The sequence below is a fragment of the Caretta caretta genome, chromosome 1, assembly GCF_965140235.1.
Source record: "Caretta caretta isolate rCarCar2 chromosome 1, rCarCar1.hap1, whole genome shotgun sequence".
In the NCBI taxonomy this organism is placed as follows: Eukaryota; Metazoa; Chordata; order Testudines; family Cheloniidae; genus Caretta; species Caretta caretta.
The window spans coordinates 101,017,467-101,034,238 of record NC_134206.1 but is presented as its reverse complement, the minus strand read 5'-3'; the positions used below and the strand labels follow the sequence as shown (position 1 = coordinate 101,034,238).

Genomic DNA, 16,772 nt, shown 5'->3' with positions numbered 1-16,772 from the left:
TGTTTTAAAATAATGCTGTCAGGTTAAAAGTATTTTAAAAATGGATTTCCTAGGCTATTTATCAATACCACCTTAACTAAAAGTTTTGCAATTCTAATTTACTTTTGACTACTTATTTAAAAGCAAACACTGTTTACTTTTTGTATTTCATTCCTATGGAAAAAAAAAGACTAGTAAGTTTCACTTTCTGGGTCTCATGCACTGGCACAGCACTGCAACATCTGGAGTTGCAAATACTGCAGGTGAATGTTTAAACTCAAACAAAACACTATTTTCTTTCCCCCCCCCCATTTATTCTGTAAGTTAAACATATAACCTCATAAAAAATTAGTTTTGTACATACTGAGGGGCAAGGGGAAGAATTACAAAATCTAAATCTTGAGCCTAAACCACCTGACACTATCCCTTTAAATAAACAGAGAAAATAAAAAGTTTGTTCTCATTTTAAGGTTTGATGTCAGTATTTTGACCAGAGCTACTCATGTGTCAGAGAGCAGGTTTAGCATGCTACTTTTTTGTTCAGCATGTTTATGAAGGTAACCCAAACACATGGCTTATTACATCCAAATAAGCCTAATGAGGTATATTCAAAACTTCCTCTTCCATAGGGTGGTTTGGGGACCTGCAAAATCTGAACAGGAATGTCTGCTCTGTTTTATCACTAATCAGGGGATGGGCTTCACAAGGGATCCAATCCTAATGAACACCGAACAGCCTTATCTACTACTGATCTCTATGGCAGTCCAAGGCATTCAGCACCTCATAAGATCAGGGCCTAGGAGAAGAACCTATGTGAACACCTCCTGTCTTCCTTGCCATTTGAAGAATGGGCTTGCTCAGAAAGGAGTCTGCAGGGGCTGGTGCCAGAGGCTCTTTTTCAAACAATGGGCTCCCCAAATGTGAATGGCACAAATATCTGCTTATTCCACATACTTTTATCATTGTCATACTAGAGCTGTCGATTAATCATAGTTAACTTACACGATTAACTCAAAAAAGTTAATCGCGATTAATCACAGTTTTAATCACACTGCTAAACAATAGAATACCAAATGAGATTTATTAAATATTTTTGGATGTTCTACATTTTCAAATACATTGATTTCAATTACAAAACAGAATACAAGGTGTACATTGCTCATTTTATATTATTTTTTATTCCAAATATTCGCACTGTAAAAGTAACAAACAAAAGAAACGGTATTTTTCAATTCACCTCATATAAGTAGGGTAGTGCAGTCTCTTTATCGTGAAAGTGTAACTTACAAGTGTAGTTTTTTTGTTTGTTACATAATTGTACTCAAAAACAAAGCAATGTAAAACTTTAGAGCCTACAAGTCCACTCAGTCCTACTTCTCCTTCACCCAAACAAGTTTGTTTACATTTACGGGAGATACTGCTGCCCACTTCTTATTTACAATGTCACTTAAAAGTGAGAATAGGTGTTCACGTGGCACTTTTGTAGCAGGCATTGCAAGGTACTTATGTGCCAGATATGCTAAACATTCATATGCCCCTTCATGCTTCAGCCACCATTCCAGAGGACATGCTTCCATGCTGATGATGATTATTAAAAAAAAAAATTATGCGTTAATGATATTTGTGACTGAACTCCATGTGGGGGACTTGTATGTCTCCTGCTCTGTGTTACCCACATTCTACCATATATTTCATATTATAGCAGTCTCAGATGATAACCTAGCACATTTTGTTCATTTCAAGAACACTCTCACTGCGGATTTGACAAAACACAAAGAAGGTACCAACGTGAGATTTCTAACGATAGCTACAGCACTCAATCCAAGATTTAAGAATGTGAAGTGCCTTCCAAAATCTGAGAGGGACAAGGTGTGGAGCATGCTTGCAGAAGTTTTAAAAGAGCAACACTGATGCAGAAACTACAGAACCCAAAAGACCCAAAAAAAAAAACCAAACTTCTGCTGGTGGCATCTGACTCAGATGATGAAAATGAACACGTGTTGGTCCACACTGCTTTGGATCATTGTTGAGCAGAACCCGTCTTCAGCATGGACACATGTCTGGAATGGTGGTTGAAGCATAAAGGGACATATGGCTCTTTAGCGCATCTGGCACGGAAAAAGATCTTGCGACACCAGCTACAACAGTGCCATGTGAATGCCTGTTCTCACTTTCAGGTGACGTTGTAAACAAGAAGCGGGCAACATTATCTCCCACAAATGTAAACAAACTAGACTGGCTGAACAAGAAGTAGGACTGAGCGGACTTGTAGGCTCTAAAGTTTTACATTGTTTTATTTGTGAGTGCAGTTATTTTTTGTACATAATCCTACATTTTTAAGTTCAAATTTCATAACAAAGATTGCACTACAGTACTTGTATTAGGTGAACTGAAAAATACTATTTCTTTTGTTTTTTAAGTGCAAATATTTGTAAGTATTTGTAAATCAAAAATAAATATAAAATGAGTGCTGTACACTTTGTATTCTGTCTTGTAATTGAAATCAATATATTTGAAAGCGTAGAAAACATCAAAAAATATTTAAATAAAATGGTATTCTATTGTTGTTTAACAGTATGATTAATCACGATTAATTTTTTAAATCGCTGGACAGCCCTAGTTCATACCCAACATTTCCCAAAATAGAACTAATTTCAACCCATTATATTTCAAGCTTAAATAGTGTATTTTGAAGAACTAAAGAAAGATAAGGGTCAAAGCAAATAAGTGGTTGTCAGTTTTCCTTCCTTTCATTTTTAGGCTTTGAGAAAAATCTGCATACAGTGTCTCGCTAGGACTGTGCCAGCATGATAGCACCCTCATCGCCACATATCACAAATTTGTCAAGACTGAGTCAAAACAAGACAGAGTCCTTCAAGCAAAATTAAATCCCCCTACTTATTTACACAGTGCCATTAAGTGTACATGACGTGCTGTAACACAAAGGGAAGTCTCTACTCCCTACCACCAAAGCTTACACTTTAAAGGTGAGAATTCTGCAGTTAGCTCTGTGGAGACATGGGTCCACCTGCACCGAGTTCATTGTAGGCACAGGCTTCAGATTCTTATTACACAGAATGCCACACAAAGAATTAGAGTAGTTTGAGGTAACAGGAAAAACAAGACTTATATTAGTTACTTCCATACATATCTTGTTTCTTCAGTTATTTTGCTAAGGGTTTTTTTTTTTTTTAATTTAATTCCACCAAGAATCTCAATATAGCCTTCAAAGGTTAAAAAAATAGCACTGTCTGCTTTGTTCTTTTCTTAGCCATGTTGTACAGTAATTACTAGAAGAGCACTAAAGAAACAAAAAAAAAGGGTTTAATGAAAATGTCAAAGTATTGCAAAAGTGAAGATCTGTATCTCACCATCAGAATGGAACCAAGATCTTCATCCATGTCTACTACTGTAGATTACATACAAAAAAGTCCTGTTAAAACCATATTATTTAGGTTGCAAAGTCAAGCACTCAAAAATTAAGAAAATGCTAAATTTAAGGTTGCATGTGCAATCTTATTTCTTCCCTTTGGTGTATATATTCCCATACACTGAATGGAACAGTATTCCAGTGGAAAAAAATAGTATAGCATTTCCTAATTTTCAAGCATTTAACTTTGTAATCTAAATAATGTTCTTTTAACAGATTTTTTCATAGTGATTTTCTAGTTTTGTTTAGTTTAATTAAAAAGGTAAAAACAGACACCATTATGTGCAACACACACTACCCCATCATGCATCATCATCATGGTTTGAACCCTGATCTTCAAACTTGTGCCACTTGAGCTTCAGGACTAACAAACAAGTATTAGCTGGTAACAGGAGAAGGCTGGTAATCCCGGAAAGGGAATGGATGAGCTCCTGGAGCCAGGTGCTGAGTCTAGAGGGTGGTTGAAGTAGACCAGCCCGTCACCTGTTCTCTCCCCCATCCACCAGGAGCTGGGGAAACTCCTGCCTCATGTGGTGCCCCCAGAGAGGAATGGGCCACTGGGACAACATGCAAGGTGTAAAGGGATGCTCCAAGTATGGGCCTGCCCCAACTCTCTCCACCTGCACTGCTATAGCTGATCTGGTAACTCCCAGGCATTCCCAGTGCAGTGTATAGAATGGTGGTGACGGTGGTGCTACTGTGTGGTCCTGGCTCATTAGACTGTTTTCGATCAGTTATTACTTTGGCATGCTGCCAAAATTTTCCTGACAAATGTCAGCAAGGAAAGAGAAATGGCTATTTTTAAAAAATTAATAACTGATCCATTGGTCAAGAAGAAATCTCTCTAGCCACAGAGCATTCCCCTGGCCAGATTTCAAAGGCTTGTTGCAAACAATGCAGATGTTACAGCTTCTCAAAAAGATCAGAAGAACACTTTCCATTTTATACTGGAAGTGTTACGCGACCTAAACATCGGGGGTCACAACCACTCCTTCTACAACACAGAGACAGATTTCAAGGGCATAAATAGTTGTTGGGCACCTAACTCATTTACCTTTACTGAAATTAGACTCCTAGCTGTCATTTATGCCTTTGAAAATCTTTTCCATGACATACAGTAAAACATATTCAAAATCTATTTTTATTAGAAAATGAAATTTGACAACTCCATCTTTAGATTTCTGTCAATACAGGATGTTATTCAATTATTCCACCAGCAAAACTCAAGTTGATTACTCGTAATTTATGCTTATAATTGCATTTACAAGTAATGACTTATTTGTGCATTGAATTAAGTAGCCTCAGTTAATAAATCATTCTCTCTACATAAGGCATTAACAGAGTTATAGGCTGGAAATCTCAAACCTGTGAAACATTAGAATGTAAAATAGGGTTCTCAGGTACCCAACACACTTGCTTGATGATGTACATTTTATCAGTTTATTAAAATAGAATTTAAGTATCCAGTGTACGTCAAACAGTGTTATTTACCTCACTGGTTTATTTAAAATTACAAGAACATTTTAAAAAAAAAAGTCTTAATATCTGAGACATTGACCTTAAATTTGGATTATGAAATCCACAATAGAGCCTCACTTCAATACAGAAAAAAAAAATGGTCCACTACATTTCTAAGTCACCAGAGGAAAATGGAATGGATAAACCTAGAGAGGTGACTGAGTGGACTCTTAGAAACGGGCTTTGATAGGATCCTTTCAAACACCACCTCAGATTTTTAGGTGCAAGTAAATTTCACTTTTCAAAAGATACTTTGTCAAAACTCACAGGATTTTTTTAAAATCCCGACTGTGCATATGCTCTTGCATTTCATTTATTTGCTAAAGGGAACAAGAGAAACCAAGCAGGGAAAAAAGGGAAAATAATTTGGCAAACAGATTATTTGATCAGCGTGTTAAAACCATTGCAGATTACTTTCCTTCAGTAGAACTGTTTGTCACTGTGTGTTTTTCCATGAAGCATTTCAGCAATAATGACCAAGACGACATGTTTTTGTTCAAATCACACACAATAGGATTACATGCGAACTGACCTTCCATGTGTTAATTAAAGACAAAGCTCTGCTTTCAGCTCATTATTGCTCTTATAGACAGAACAGAGACTTTATAATATTTAGTATATTTCCTTTTTACCTTTGTGGAACTGCGTGGAATAGCTCCTGATGCATCAGGGCATAAATGTATTTTATCATTAAAGTATGAAGAGCAACCAATGAGAGCAAAAAAAAGAAAAACCCCAAAATAAAAAAACCCAACCCATGCTACTGTGTATTAATTAGGGCTGCCAAGCGACTAAAAAGAGTAATTGTGATTAATCGTGAGATTAAAAAAATTAATCACGATTTATTGCGGTTTTAATCACACTGTTAAACAATAGAGTACCATTTAAATATTTTTGATGTTTTCTATTTTCAAATATATTGATTTCAGTTACAATACAGAATACAAAGTGTACACTGTTCACTATATATTTTATTACAAATATTTGCACTTCAAAAAACAAAAAATAGTATTTCAATTCACCTCATACAACTACTGTTATGCAAGCTCTTTATTATGAAAGTTGAACTTACAAAGGTAGAATTTTTTTTCTTTTAATATAACTCACTCAAAAATAAAATATAAAACTTTAGAGCCTGAAAATCCACTCAGTCCTTGTCGCGGATATGGAAAAATTTTACCTCAGGATTTTAGCATTCAGTGGGAGAGTGAATTGTACAAGAGGCTTTTTTTCCCCCTGCTGCAGCTGGGTTAGCCTTTATGATGTATGCGTCTCCAGAGGAGTCTTGGATTATTGAAGGGATAAGATTTTTTTAATCTCAGAAAGTCAGTATTCTGGAGATGGGAGGGGTGTTGTGCAGGAGAAAGGTGAATTCTTGATGCTGCTCCTGTTGAGCTGGGTTTCTGAGCTCACCAGATGCACCTCCTGTCCAAAGAGGAAGGCAGTTTCATCTTAGAAGTCTGCATTCAGTGTTCAGAGAGCATTAGCAAGCAATGACTTGTGCAGGAGGAGAGTCCAAGAGGACAGGGGTGACTATGAGGATGGGCAGGAAGAATGGGGGGGGTGGGAGTGGTGAAGCAAGCCATGTCTGGTGCAGGACGAGGAACTGTCTTGCAGCTGCTAGAAGAGTGGTTTCTGGTACTGGGCTCACCAGGCTCACCTCCTTTTACTGAGCTAGGTGGGCTCCCTTCAGTTGTTTGCAAGGGAGGGTGGATTTTACCTCAGGGACTCAGCATGTGGCAGGGAGGAGAGGCTGGTGCAGGGAGGCTGAGCTCGCCAGGCCCCTGTTCTCCATGGGGGACACCCCCCCCCCCGGAGCGAGGAGCTGTACGGGGGCAATGGGGTATGGTAGAGCAGGATCCCTATATCTCTACTGGAGCCAGGATGGAAGCCACTTCCTTTTCTCTCCTCTTCCCACCCTCTGGAGGCATATTGGTCTCTGAGGTGCCACAAGTACTCCTTTTCTTTTTACACCTGTTCTGACACAGTTAGGTCCCTCTGCAGCTAATGCCTCCCTCCCCGCCCAGAGACATATGATTAACACCATTAAAAAAATTAATGTGTTATTTTTGTTTTCAGTTAATCGCAGGCATTAACTGCGATTAATTGACAGCCCTAGCATTAATTCAGGACAGTTGTGATAGATCGGAATGAAGAGAAATGTATGAGCCTTCAGTTTCCAGCCTAAATATATGGATGAGAAATACCAATAATGCTCAGTAAGAAAGACAAGGAATCATTACATTAAGTAGTTCTCTGAGAGCATGATTCTGCACCCAATGGGAGCAGGACTGGGCCTTAAATGCAACTTTTATGTAGAGCATTTTTAAAAAGTAAACATTAATTTAAAGCATTATAAATTGTATTCTGGTTTTATATAACAGAGTGAGCAAATTTGTGAAAAACAATTTAAAAAATATTTTAAATTTATCGCACCAGCCAGATCTGAATACGCTTCTAGACATTTTATCTCACAGATACAAATGAGAATCGGCAGATATTCTGAGGGGGAGGGAAATCCCCTTTGTTTCGTTCTACTTAGTTCTGCCCAAAGAATGTTCCAGATTGTCACCCAGAGTGTAATCCACACCACCAAATAACCACCAGATTACTAGGAAATGTGCCCAGTTTGGGATAATGACTATCAAATTTCAAAGTTTGACAGCAAAATATACAACATAATAGTTATACAACATGAGCAAATACTTTTGTTTCTTTTTATATTTTTAAGGAAACTGCTAACTAAAACTAGCTATCATACTAGAGTAATCCAGTGGGAACAGAATTCACTTACAGTTAAAAACAAAATGAGTAAAAGGAGTCATTTTGAGCTCTGGCCAACATACTGTTCTTCACACAGTCAGAGCAATTAGAATGGACAAACTGCTAGCTGTACAAAGTTAAAACTTAAGATGTTTTACCAGATCTGGGGGCAAACCAGGAAGGTACCAAGTAGACACAACTCCTTCCAACTTTAGTTTATATAAAACAAGAAGAATGTGGAAAAATTGGAAAGAGTCCAGCGGAGGGCAACAAAAATGATTAGGGGACTGGAACACATGACTTATGAGGAGAGGCTGAGGGAACTGGCAATGTTTAGTCTACGGAAGAGAACAATGAGGGGGGATTTGATAGCTGCTTTCAACTACCTGAAATGGGGTTCCAAAGAGGATGGATCTAGACTGTTCTCAGTGGTAGCAGATGACAGAACAAGGAGTAATGGTCTCAAGTTGCAGTGGGGGAGATTTAGGTTGGATATTAGGAAAAACTTTTTCACTAGGAGGGTGGTGAAACACTGGAATGCGCTACCTAGGGAGGCGGTGGAATCTCCTTCCTTAGAAGTTTTTAAGGTCAGGCTTGACAAAGCCCTGGCTGGGATGATTTAATTGGGGATTGGTCCTGCTTTGAGCAGGGGGTTGGACTAGATGACCTCCTGAGGTCCCTTCCAACCCTGATATTCTAGGATTCTATGATGCTCAGCAACTTTCAGGATGCATTTAGCATCATGCAGAATCTGGGCTCTTGTTTATTTGTCTGCTTTTTGCAGCATGGTGATTAAAGATAGCAAGGGTTCTGTATTCCACTTACAACTAAAATTTTCTTACTGGGGGGATGGCATCCATTAAAGCTGGATACCCCCAGGGCAACTAAGCCCCGCCCTTTCCCTCCCCCACCTTACAGCTGGAATCCTGAACAAAATGAGCACAGACCAGGTAAGACAAGGGAAACCAAGGACTATTTACCAATATCCTCTGTAATGTCACAACACTTTTCTCCATTCTTGTATTTTCCTTACACTCATGCTTCAAACATGAATAATAGGGTACAAATACTCTTAATTACTTATTTCAAAATGGTAACAAATATTCCTTACTACTTAAAATATGTGAGCTTTAAACAAATCACACTTTTCAATTAAAACATAATCAAGTTACATGGTTGGAGATGTGATGGTTCTCAGGGTACCCAGGACTGAGAGTCACCTTGTTACTTCCTGCCTCCAGCAAGAGGGAGTCTTGCCTGTGATAGCTGGGGTTAGGTCCCTAACACCACCAGCTTGTGAGCCTCTCAAGCACTTTCCTCTGGGCTATGCCAACTTGCTTTTGCCTTGCAGATTAACAATAGGTGCACCCCACTCCCCAAAGTCCCTTGAAGTGTTCTCCTGTGATATGCAGCCCCTTGAGACTGGCTACTCTCAGAAATTCCCAAACCTCGACTCCCAAAGGAACATGGTACCCCTGTTTACCAGTTTTACCTGAGGTTACCACTCCTGTATAATGCACAGCACTTATCAGCAGTTATAATACAAAAGTAGGTTTATTTACAAAAGAACAAACTCCACTAAAAACGAGAGAGTGAAGGAAAGAAATGGTTAAAATACAAAACAAAATCATAAAATGTGAACTAGGGCTTACATTTATTAATAGTTATCTTTCCTGTCTAATAAAATAGGTTCTCTCTCCAAAGGTTCAGTCTGTTGCAAAGTTGGCTGGTTTCTCAGGAACCAGGATCCAATTTTTCATGAAAAACCTCCACTCAACAAGATGTCTCCTCAGTGAATGGATGCAGTGTCCTTCTCCCCGGATATACTGCAGCGGTCTTTTGTCTTTATTCCTAAGCAGGGAAATCCCCTGACTGTTATAATGTTCCCTTTTTACCTCCAAATGGTTTTAATGTATATAGTTTATCTTTGATGGTTTTCCATTGACTTTTCTGTGTTGTATTGCTCAATTGTCTACCATTGCAACATTACATAAACAGCTAGGCAGAGAGGAGCGTCAACTCCCTCCTGCTTGAATTGGCCAGCAAAGAGACACATGATTGCCGATAACTCACTTTCCCGACAAGACCTTAAGGCATAGTTTTAAGTATAGTTACATTATTCCTGACATATTACATGTACATGCGTCCAATAATAATTATGAGTGGTGTATTAGGGGTAGTGAATTTGTCAAGTCTGAGACAGGAATTGCTTGTAAAGAACAGTGAAGCTTCTGCCCATTGGCTCTAATGACTCTCTGGGTCCAAGGAGACAAGAACAATTTTCTACTGAAAGTTGAGAAGCAGACTATAATAAAACTAAATTACCAGATCCTACACCACTAGAAACAATGTGGGATTTACCATTGTCTTCAGTGGATGCAGAATCAAGCTCCTCACCATGAATTTGGCTCTTTCATTCTAGGCCCAATCATAAAAACTCTTATGCAACTGAATAGTCCTAATAAAAGTATTGGCAGAACTAAGTCCTTGGTTCAATCATTAAAATAAATTTAATAAATTCAGTCAGCTTTTGTATTATAAAAACATAGTTAATTACATGTGAAAATGTATACTTTTCAGTAATATTATAAAATTTATAATGGGAAAATCCTTTCAACATCCTCACCATCCACTTCTCAGAACACAAAAATCCAGACATACCATTAAAATGCCCCCCTCCCCCAGTGACAGAATCCCTTTATTTTAATATAACCTTTAAGTGTTCTATGAATTGATATTTTGATATTTCAGGTATGTTCAATCACAATCCATCTCTTCATGTTAGAGTGCTGTTCTGGAATATGTGCAGTTTAATCTCTAAATATGCTGCAACAATGTTCTCAGTCTTCTAAGACACTGGCTCCCAATTAATGTACTGCATTTATGACACCTTCCCATGCCAGTGCTTTGCAAAAGATTCATGAACAAAAAACAAAACAAAAACAAAAAACACCTTACCAGACGCCTGGCAAATTCTTTGTTTTCTGAAAGAAATCCATATCCTGGGTGGACCTTTGAAAATAAAAACCAAGGTGAGTTTTAAAATTTGTCAGGTTTCAAAGACTAGAAATCAATACACAGACAGTTGGACATGTCAAGGTGAGACAGTCTCTCACCAATTATTTAAATTAGTTCAACATTTCAAGATTGATTGTCCTCAGCATAGGTTAAGTGATTTGGGTCTCCTGAATCACATCTGTTAACATGCATTGTCTGAACTGGCTTTTCTGGAGGCAGCACGTCTTGTCTTTGACAGAAGGGAGGCACTGTCTCCAGAGGCACAGATATGATCAGAGAATAAAAAGCCAGTCAGCTGCGAACCAGCTGAGCGGTGAACAGTGGAGATGCTAAGAGAGGAGAGCCCACTTAGGCTTTCATCTTGCAGGCTTCTCTGAGTAGTTACTACAGCACCTGAAGAAGCTCTTAGAAGGAAGGTAATATGGATGGGGAGTGTTCAGCTGTTACCTCCACAGGATGTGCCATGTTTGTCTGTCTTTCTTCCACAGGACAGAAGCAACTTTGTCTGTACAAAGTGCAAGCTGGTCTCCATATTGGAAGAGAAGGTTCAAGGTCTGGAGAAACAAGTATTGACCCTGCGTTGCACCAGAGAAATTGAAGATTTCCTGGACGGACATCAGGATATGCTTCTCCGGACACAACATTCTGAAGATTCAGAGCAGGCTGCGCAGTGGGTACAGAAGGACGGTGAAGAAGTTTGGCAGCATGTGACCTCCAGAAGAAGAAAGGAGAGCATCCATGTACCAGCAATGCAGATACAGATAAGCAACCATTTTCATGTTCTCTCCACAGGTACTAATGCGGAGAGTGGACTAGATGATACATCTGCGGGAAGGGTGCAGAAGGAGACTCCGCCGATTGGAAGGCATGAGATGTACTGTCCTAGGGATGAGGGTTCCACGACTACCGCTCCCAAGAGAAGGAGGCAGGTGGGAGTGGTCGGGGACTCCCTCCTCAGGGGGACTGAGTCATCTATCTGCAGCCCCAACTGGGAAAACCAAGAAGTCTGCTGCTTGCCAGGAGCTAGGATTCACAATGTGATGGAGAGACTGCCGAGGCTCATCAAGCCCTCGGATTGCTACCCCTTCCAATTTCTCCATGTGGGCACCAATGATACTGCCAAGAATGACCTTGAGTGGATCACTGCAGACTACGTGGCTCTGGGAAGAAGGACAAAGGAGTTTGAGGCACAAATGGTGTTCTCGTCCATCCTCCCTGTGAAGGAAAAGGCCCGGATAGAGAATCATGGAAGTCAACGAATGGCTACGCAGGTGGTGTCAGAGAGAAGGCTTTGGATTATTTGACCACAGGATGGTGTTCCAAGAAGGAGGAGTGCTAAGCAGAGACGGGCTCTGCCTAACGAAGAGAGGGAAGAGCATCTTCGCAAGCAGGCTGGCTAACCTAGTGAGGAGAGCTTTAAACTAGGTTCACCAGGGGAAGGAGACCAAAGCCCTGAAGTAAGTGGGGAAGTGGGATACCGGGAGGAAGCACGAACAGGACAGCGTAAGAGGGGTGGGCTCCTGTCTCATACTGAGAAAGTGGAACGATCAGCGAGTCATCTTAAGTGCCTATACACAAATGCAAGAAGCCTGGGAAACAAGCAGGGAGAACTGGAAGTCCTGGCACAGTCAAGGAATTATGATGTGATTAGAATAACAGAGACTTGGTGGGATAACTCACATGACTGGAGTACTGTCATGGATGGATGGATATAAACTGTTCATGAAGGACAGGCAGGGCAGAAAAGGTAGGGGAGTTGCATTGTATGTAAAAGAGCAGTATGACTGCTCAGAGCTCCGGTATGAAACTGCAGAAAAACCTGAGAGTCTCTGGATTAAGTTTAGAAGTGTGAGCAACAAGGGTGGTGTCGTGGTGGGAGTCTGCTATAGACCACCAGACCAGGGGGGATGAGGTGGACGAGGCTTTCTTCTGGCAACTAACGGAAGTTACTAGCTCGCAGACCCTGGTTCTCATGGGAGACTTCAATCATCCTGATATCTGCTATGAGAGCAATACAGCGGTGCACAGACAATCCAAGAAGTTTTTGGGAAGTGTAGGGGACAATTTCCTGGTGCAAGTCCTGGAGAAACCAACTAGGGGCAGAGCTCTTCTTGACATGCTGCTCACAAACTGGGAAGAATTAGTAGGGGAAGTAAAAGTAAGGGATGGGAACTGGGGAGGCAGTGACCATGAGATTGTCGAGTTCAGGATCCTAACACAAGGAAGAAAGGAGCTCAGCAGAATACGGACCCTGGACTTCAGAAAAGCAGACTTTGAAAAGCATCAGGGAACTGATGGACAGGATCCCCTGGGAGAACAACATGAGGGGGAAAGGAGTCCAGGAGAGCTGGCTGTATTTTAAAGAATCCTTATTGAGGTTACAGGAACAAACCATCCCGATGTGTAGAAAGAATAATAAGTATGGCAGGTGACCAGCTTGGCTTAACTGTGAAATCCTTGCTGATCTTAAACACAAAGAAGAAGCTTAGAAGAAGTGGATGATTGGACAAATGACCAGGGAGGAGTATAAAAATATTGCTCAGGCATGCAGGAGTGAAATTGGGAAGGCCAAATCACACTTGCAGCTGCAGCTAGCAAGAGGTGTTACGAGTAACAAGAAGGGTTTCTTCAGGTATGTTAGCAACAAGAAGAAAGTCAAGGAAAGCGTGGGCCCCTTACTGAATGAGGGAGGCAACCTAGTGACAGAGGCAATGGAATGCGTTACCTAGGGAGGTGGTGGAATCTCCTTCCTTTAAGGTTTTTAAGGTCAGGCTTGACAAAGCCCTGGCTGGGATGATTTAGTTGGGGATTGGTCCTGCTTTGAGCAGAGGGCTGGACTAGATGACCACCTGAGGTCCCTTCCAACCCTGATATTCTATGATCTTTTTTGTTTCTTTTTTTGCCACACTTCTCCTACTACAGATATCTCAACATGTATCCTCAACCACACCCTTTCTATTCCTCTTTAAACCACCCGCCCCACCTATTCCCTCCCAAAAATTGTTTTAGCATAAGATGTTAACAGTAGTTCTAGTGTCTACCATTAAAAGTTCTACCACCTCTCATGTTCCTAGCACTGCCAGTGATCAATGGGATAATGTGCTCTGCTTTTTCAGCAGGGACGAAAGCAATGTGTCCTCAGATCAAAATTATGTATCCCCACGTGCTATCCTCACTCTAATATAAATTCTGCATATTTACACAAAAACAGCACTTTTTATTTTATATAAACTGTCAACTAAAGAAACATTCTGACAGACTAAAGATTATAGAATAAACTATTTTTATCTTCATTGTCTCAAACAGTGTAAGCATCTGTACTATTTGTAAATTTAATTTCAAAGGGTTTTTGTTTTGGTTTTTTTGCAAGCACCATACTGAAACACATTTATTTCAAAAGAAACAGTAATACTAACTGAGCCACTCCAGGGTAATTACTGGTGTTGACTGATTCCATCCATCAAATTTTAATTTAAAGATGTTTTTGTACATAGTAACGCATTTAATTCACTGGTACCACAGCAAAAAGCATTATTCCAATCAGTTATACGTATGTTTGTTTTTCCAATATAATCACTGTTAAACTTTGGATCTCTAGCCCATTGGGATGGGAGGGGGGCAGACAACAGGAGCCATATTTACCCGTCTATGCTAATGTGCATTTTGTGGAACACTATGAAACAACAAAAATAATTATTGGATGCACCATTTACCTTTTCACAAGTGTAATTGTGTGTGTAATTTTAAAAATGATTAAAAACAAATTTAAACAAAAGCCTTTTTTGGACACAATTTATAAAAACATCAGAAAAAAGCTGTTATGGCATGGAAAGGGTTAGTGCTCAAAACTAATTGGGTTTTTTTTCCCCAAGCAAATTTGGGAATGAACTGAAGCTGCTCCCTGGTGTGAAAGCTGAATCCAGCAGCCACCTGCAGGATCAGCGACCAGAACTGCCAGATGCTACAAAGCCTTTGATTTCCAGTAGCGATTTCGGCCACATTTAACTCATGTGACATGAACTAACTGGAATAGCATATTCAATCACTTTTTTTTTTTTAAATACAAACTCTGGCTTTTCTGCTTTCTATATATGAAACAGCTGCAGCAGATAGACTCATTCAGACTCACAGCTTGGGCCCTGGTTTTCTTAATGGCTTCCATGATGGCATCCATGTTGAGGTAGCTTTTGCTGGTGGGAGCTGGGCCAACACAGACAGCCTCATCCGCCATTTTCACATGAACCTGAAGAGGCAAAATTCTGCATTAACAGATGCTCCCAGCAAAAATAATTACCACCACCCTGAAATATGCACACAAATCTGATTGTTTCAAAGATAATTAACATACCATAGCCACTTCTAAAATGTGCACTGAAATTAAACATCAATGTACAAGAACTCAAAGTAACATTAAATCACATTTCATTTGATCCAAGCTTAAGTCACTGTCAAAATGTTTTATTATTTCAATATATACTTTGTATTTGATTAAATAAAATCATGACAAATATAATTTCAGCCTCCTGTACTGATCATCTATATGTAAATTCACTGCCTAAAACTACTTTGTTACATGTAACCAGGGTAGCCTAATATCTTAATACTTAACAACAAACATTCATGGCCAGTTCCAAGCAGGCTCCCCAGGAAGTTGGGGATAATTAGAGTGAATTGAATGAAGGGATGCAGTGAGTGTCCCTGCACAGCATCAGGTCAGCACCATGCACAAATTAAAGCCTATGACTAAAGAGTTCAATATCACTACACGTGAACCAGAAAATCTTGAAAATTATTTAAGCAGGCTCATATTTGATTCCTGATCCATTGTATCCTTATTCACGTGTACAATTGTCAAATACATTTTTAAGTCAAATATTAACATACAGAAGTCTAAGAAAGTTTTCCCCACATTTTATAGGAATAATTAAATAGAAATGTTTTGGAGAAATGTAAATGGGTCATCTGCATAACACACTAGGTTGTTTTCGTTTGGTTGGGAGAGAAGTTATAAAACTGCAACTAAGCAGTGATCTTTGCATTGCTTTGGGAGTCCCAAGGTGATTTTTAACTACATATTTTCTTTTTCAAAAAAATACATACATTTGATAAATGAGAAACGTTTAATTGCAATTTGCAAAATGATTAAAATATTTTTTTTAAGCCAGTGTCTATGTTAACATATCAGTTCTGGCATTCCAGCATTAGTACAAATCCAACACACCTGAAGACCTGTTTGTTATTTCTTCCATGTAATATTTTAAAAACACCACAGCCAAAATATTTTTTTTAAATTAACACATTACAGTTAGCTGTTGGACACTGGCATTAAAATACATGAAAGTAAGTAGCAAAATTTAGAATACTTTCAGTTCCTTGATTTATTTTCTTTTAGGAGTCTTACTCCAACAGCATGATAATGTTATATTGTAAATAGAGTATGAAGTTGTCAATTCACATGGTGATGTATAAAAACAGTTTGCTTTTTATGTTGCCTCTGCATATTACAGGATTATTCAAGGAAAAAGATGGTAGAGAAATGCACACATACATGAAGATATATATAAAACAAGAGAGGCAGCCAAAATATTTTAATGGCACAAAATTTTGCTTGAGAAGCAAACATTCAAGACGACGTGGTAAAAACATTTTTAGCAGAAGCACAATTTCCTGATGTAACAGGGGCGTTTGTTCTGAACCTGAGTTTTGTTTCTCATTTTTAGTCAGGCTTTTAAGAGTTAGTTTGGAGAATTAAACCCTAATTCCCAGATTCAACAAGGTGCTTAAATTCATGCTTAATTTTAAGCATATGATTTGTCCCATTGTAATTAGTAGGGCTAATCACATGCTTAAAATTAGGCATGCACTTAAATACTTCCCTGAATCAGGATCTACAAACACACCTCACTTTCTGGAATCTCTAATCTACCACATGTGAACCATCACAGCTTCTGACAAATACTTAAGTTTTACTATGTAGTTATTCAACTATACCTATTTTTTTCTTTTTTATAAATAAAGTCTTTATGGAGGAGATTTTAATAATGTCTATTTGAACACACAGAAA

The 16,772-nt window shown here is 39.1% G+C and overlaps 1 protein-coding gene across 8 annotated transcripts in view; it reads right to left on the bottom strand.

Moving 5' to 3' along the window:
* PCCA (propionyl-CoA carboxylase subunit alpha) overlaps window positions 1-16,772 on the bottom strand; it is a 435,625-nt gene that overhangs the window by 339,257 nt on the left and 79,596 nt on the right. For all 8 annotated transcript variants that reach the window (XM_048854281.2, XM_048854288.2, XM_048854316.2 and 5 more), the window contains 2 exons: window positions 14,838-14,951; window positions 10,649-10,702 (listed from right to left, as the gene is read on the bottom strand). In XM_048854281.2, coding sequence (XP_048710238.1) covers window positions 10,649-10,702; window positions 14,838-14,951 — 168 coding nt within the window. The remainder of the gene's footprint in view (window positions 1-10,648; window positions 10,703-14,837; window positions 14,952-16,772) is intronic.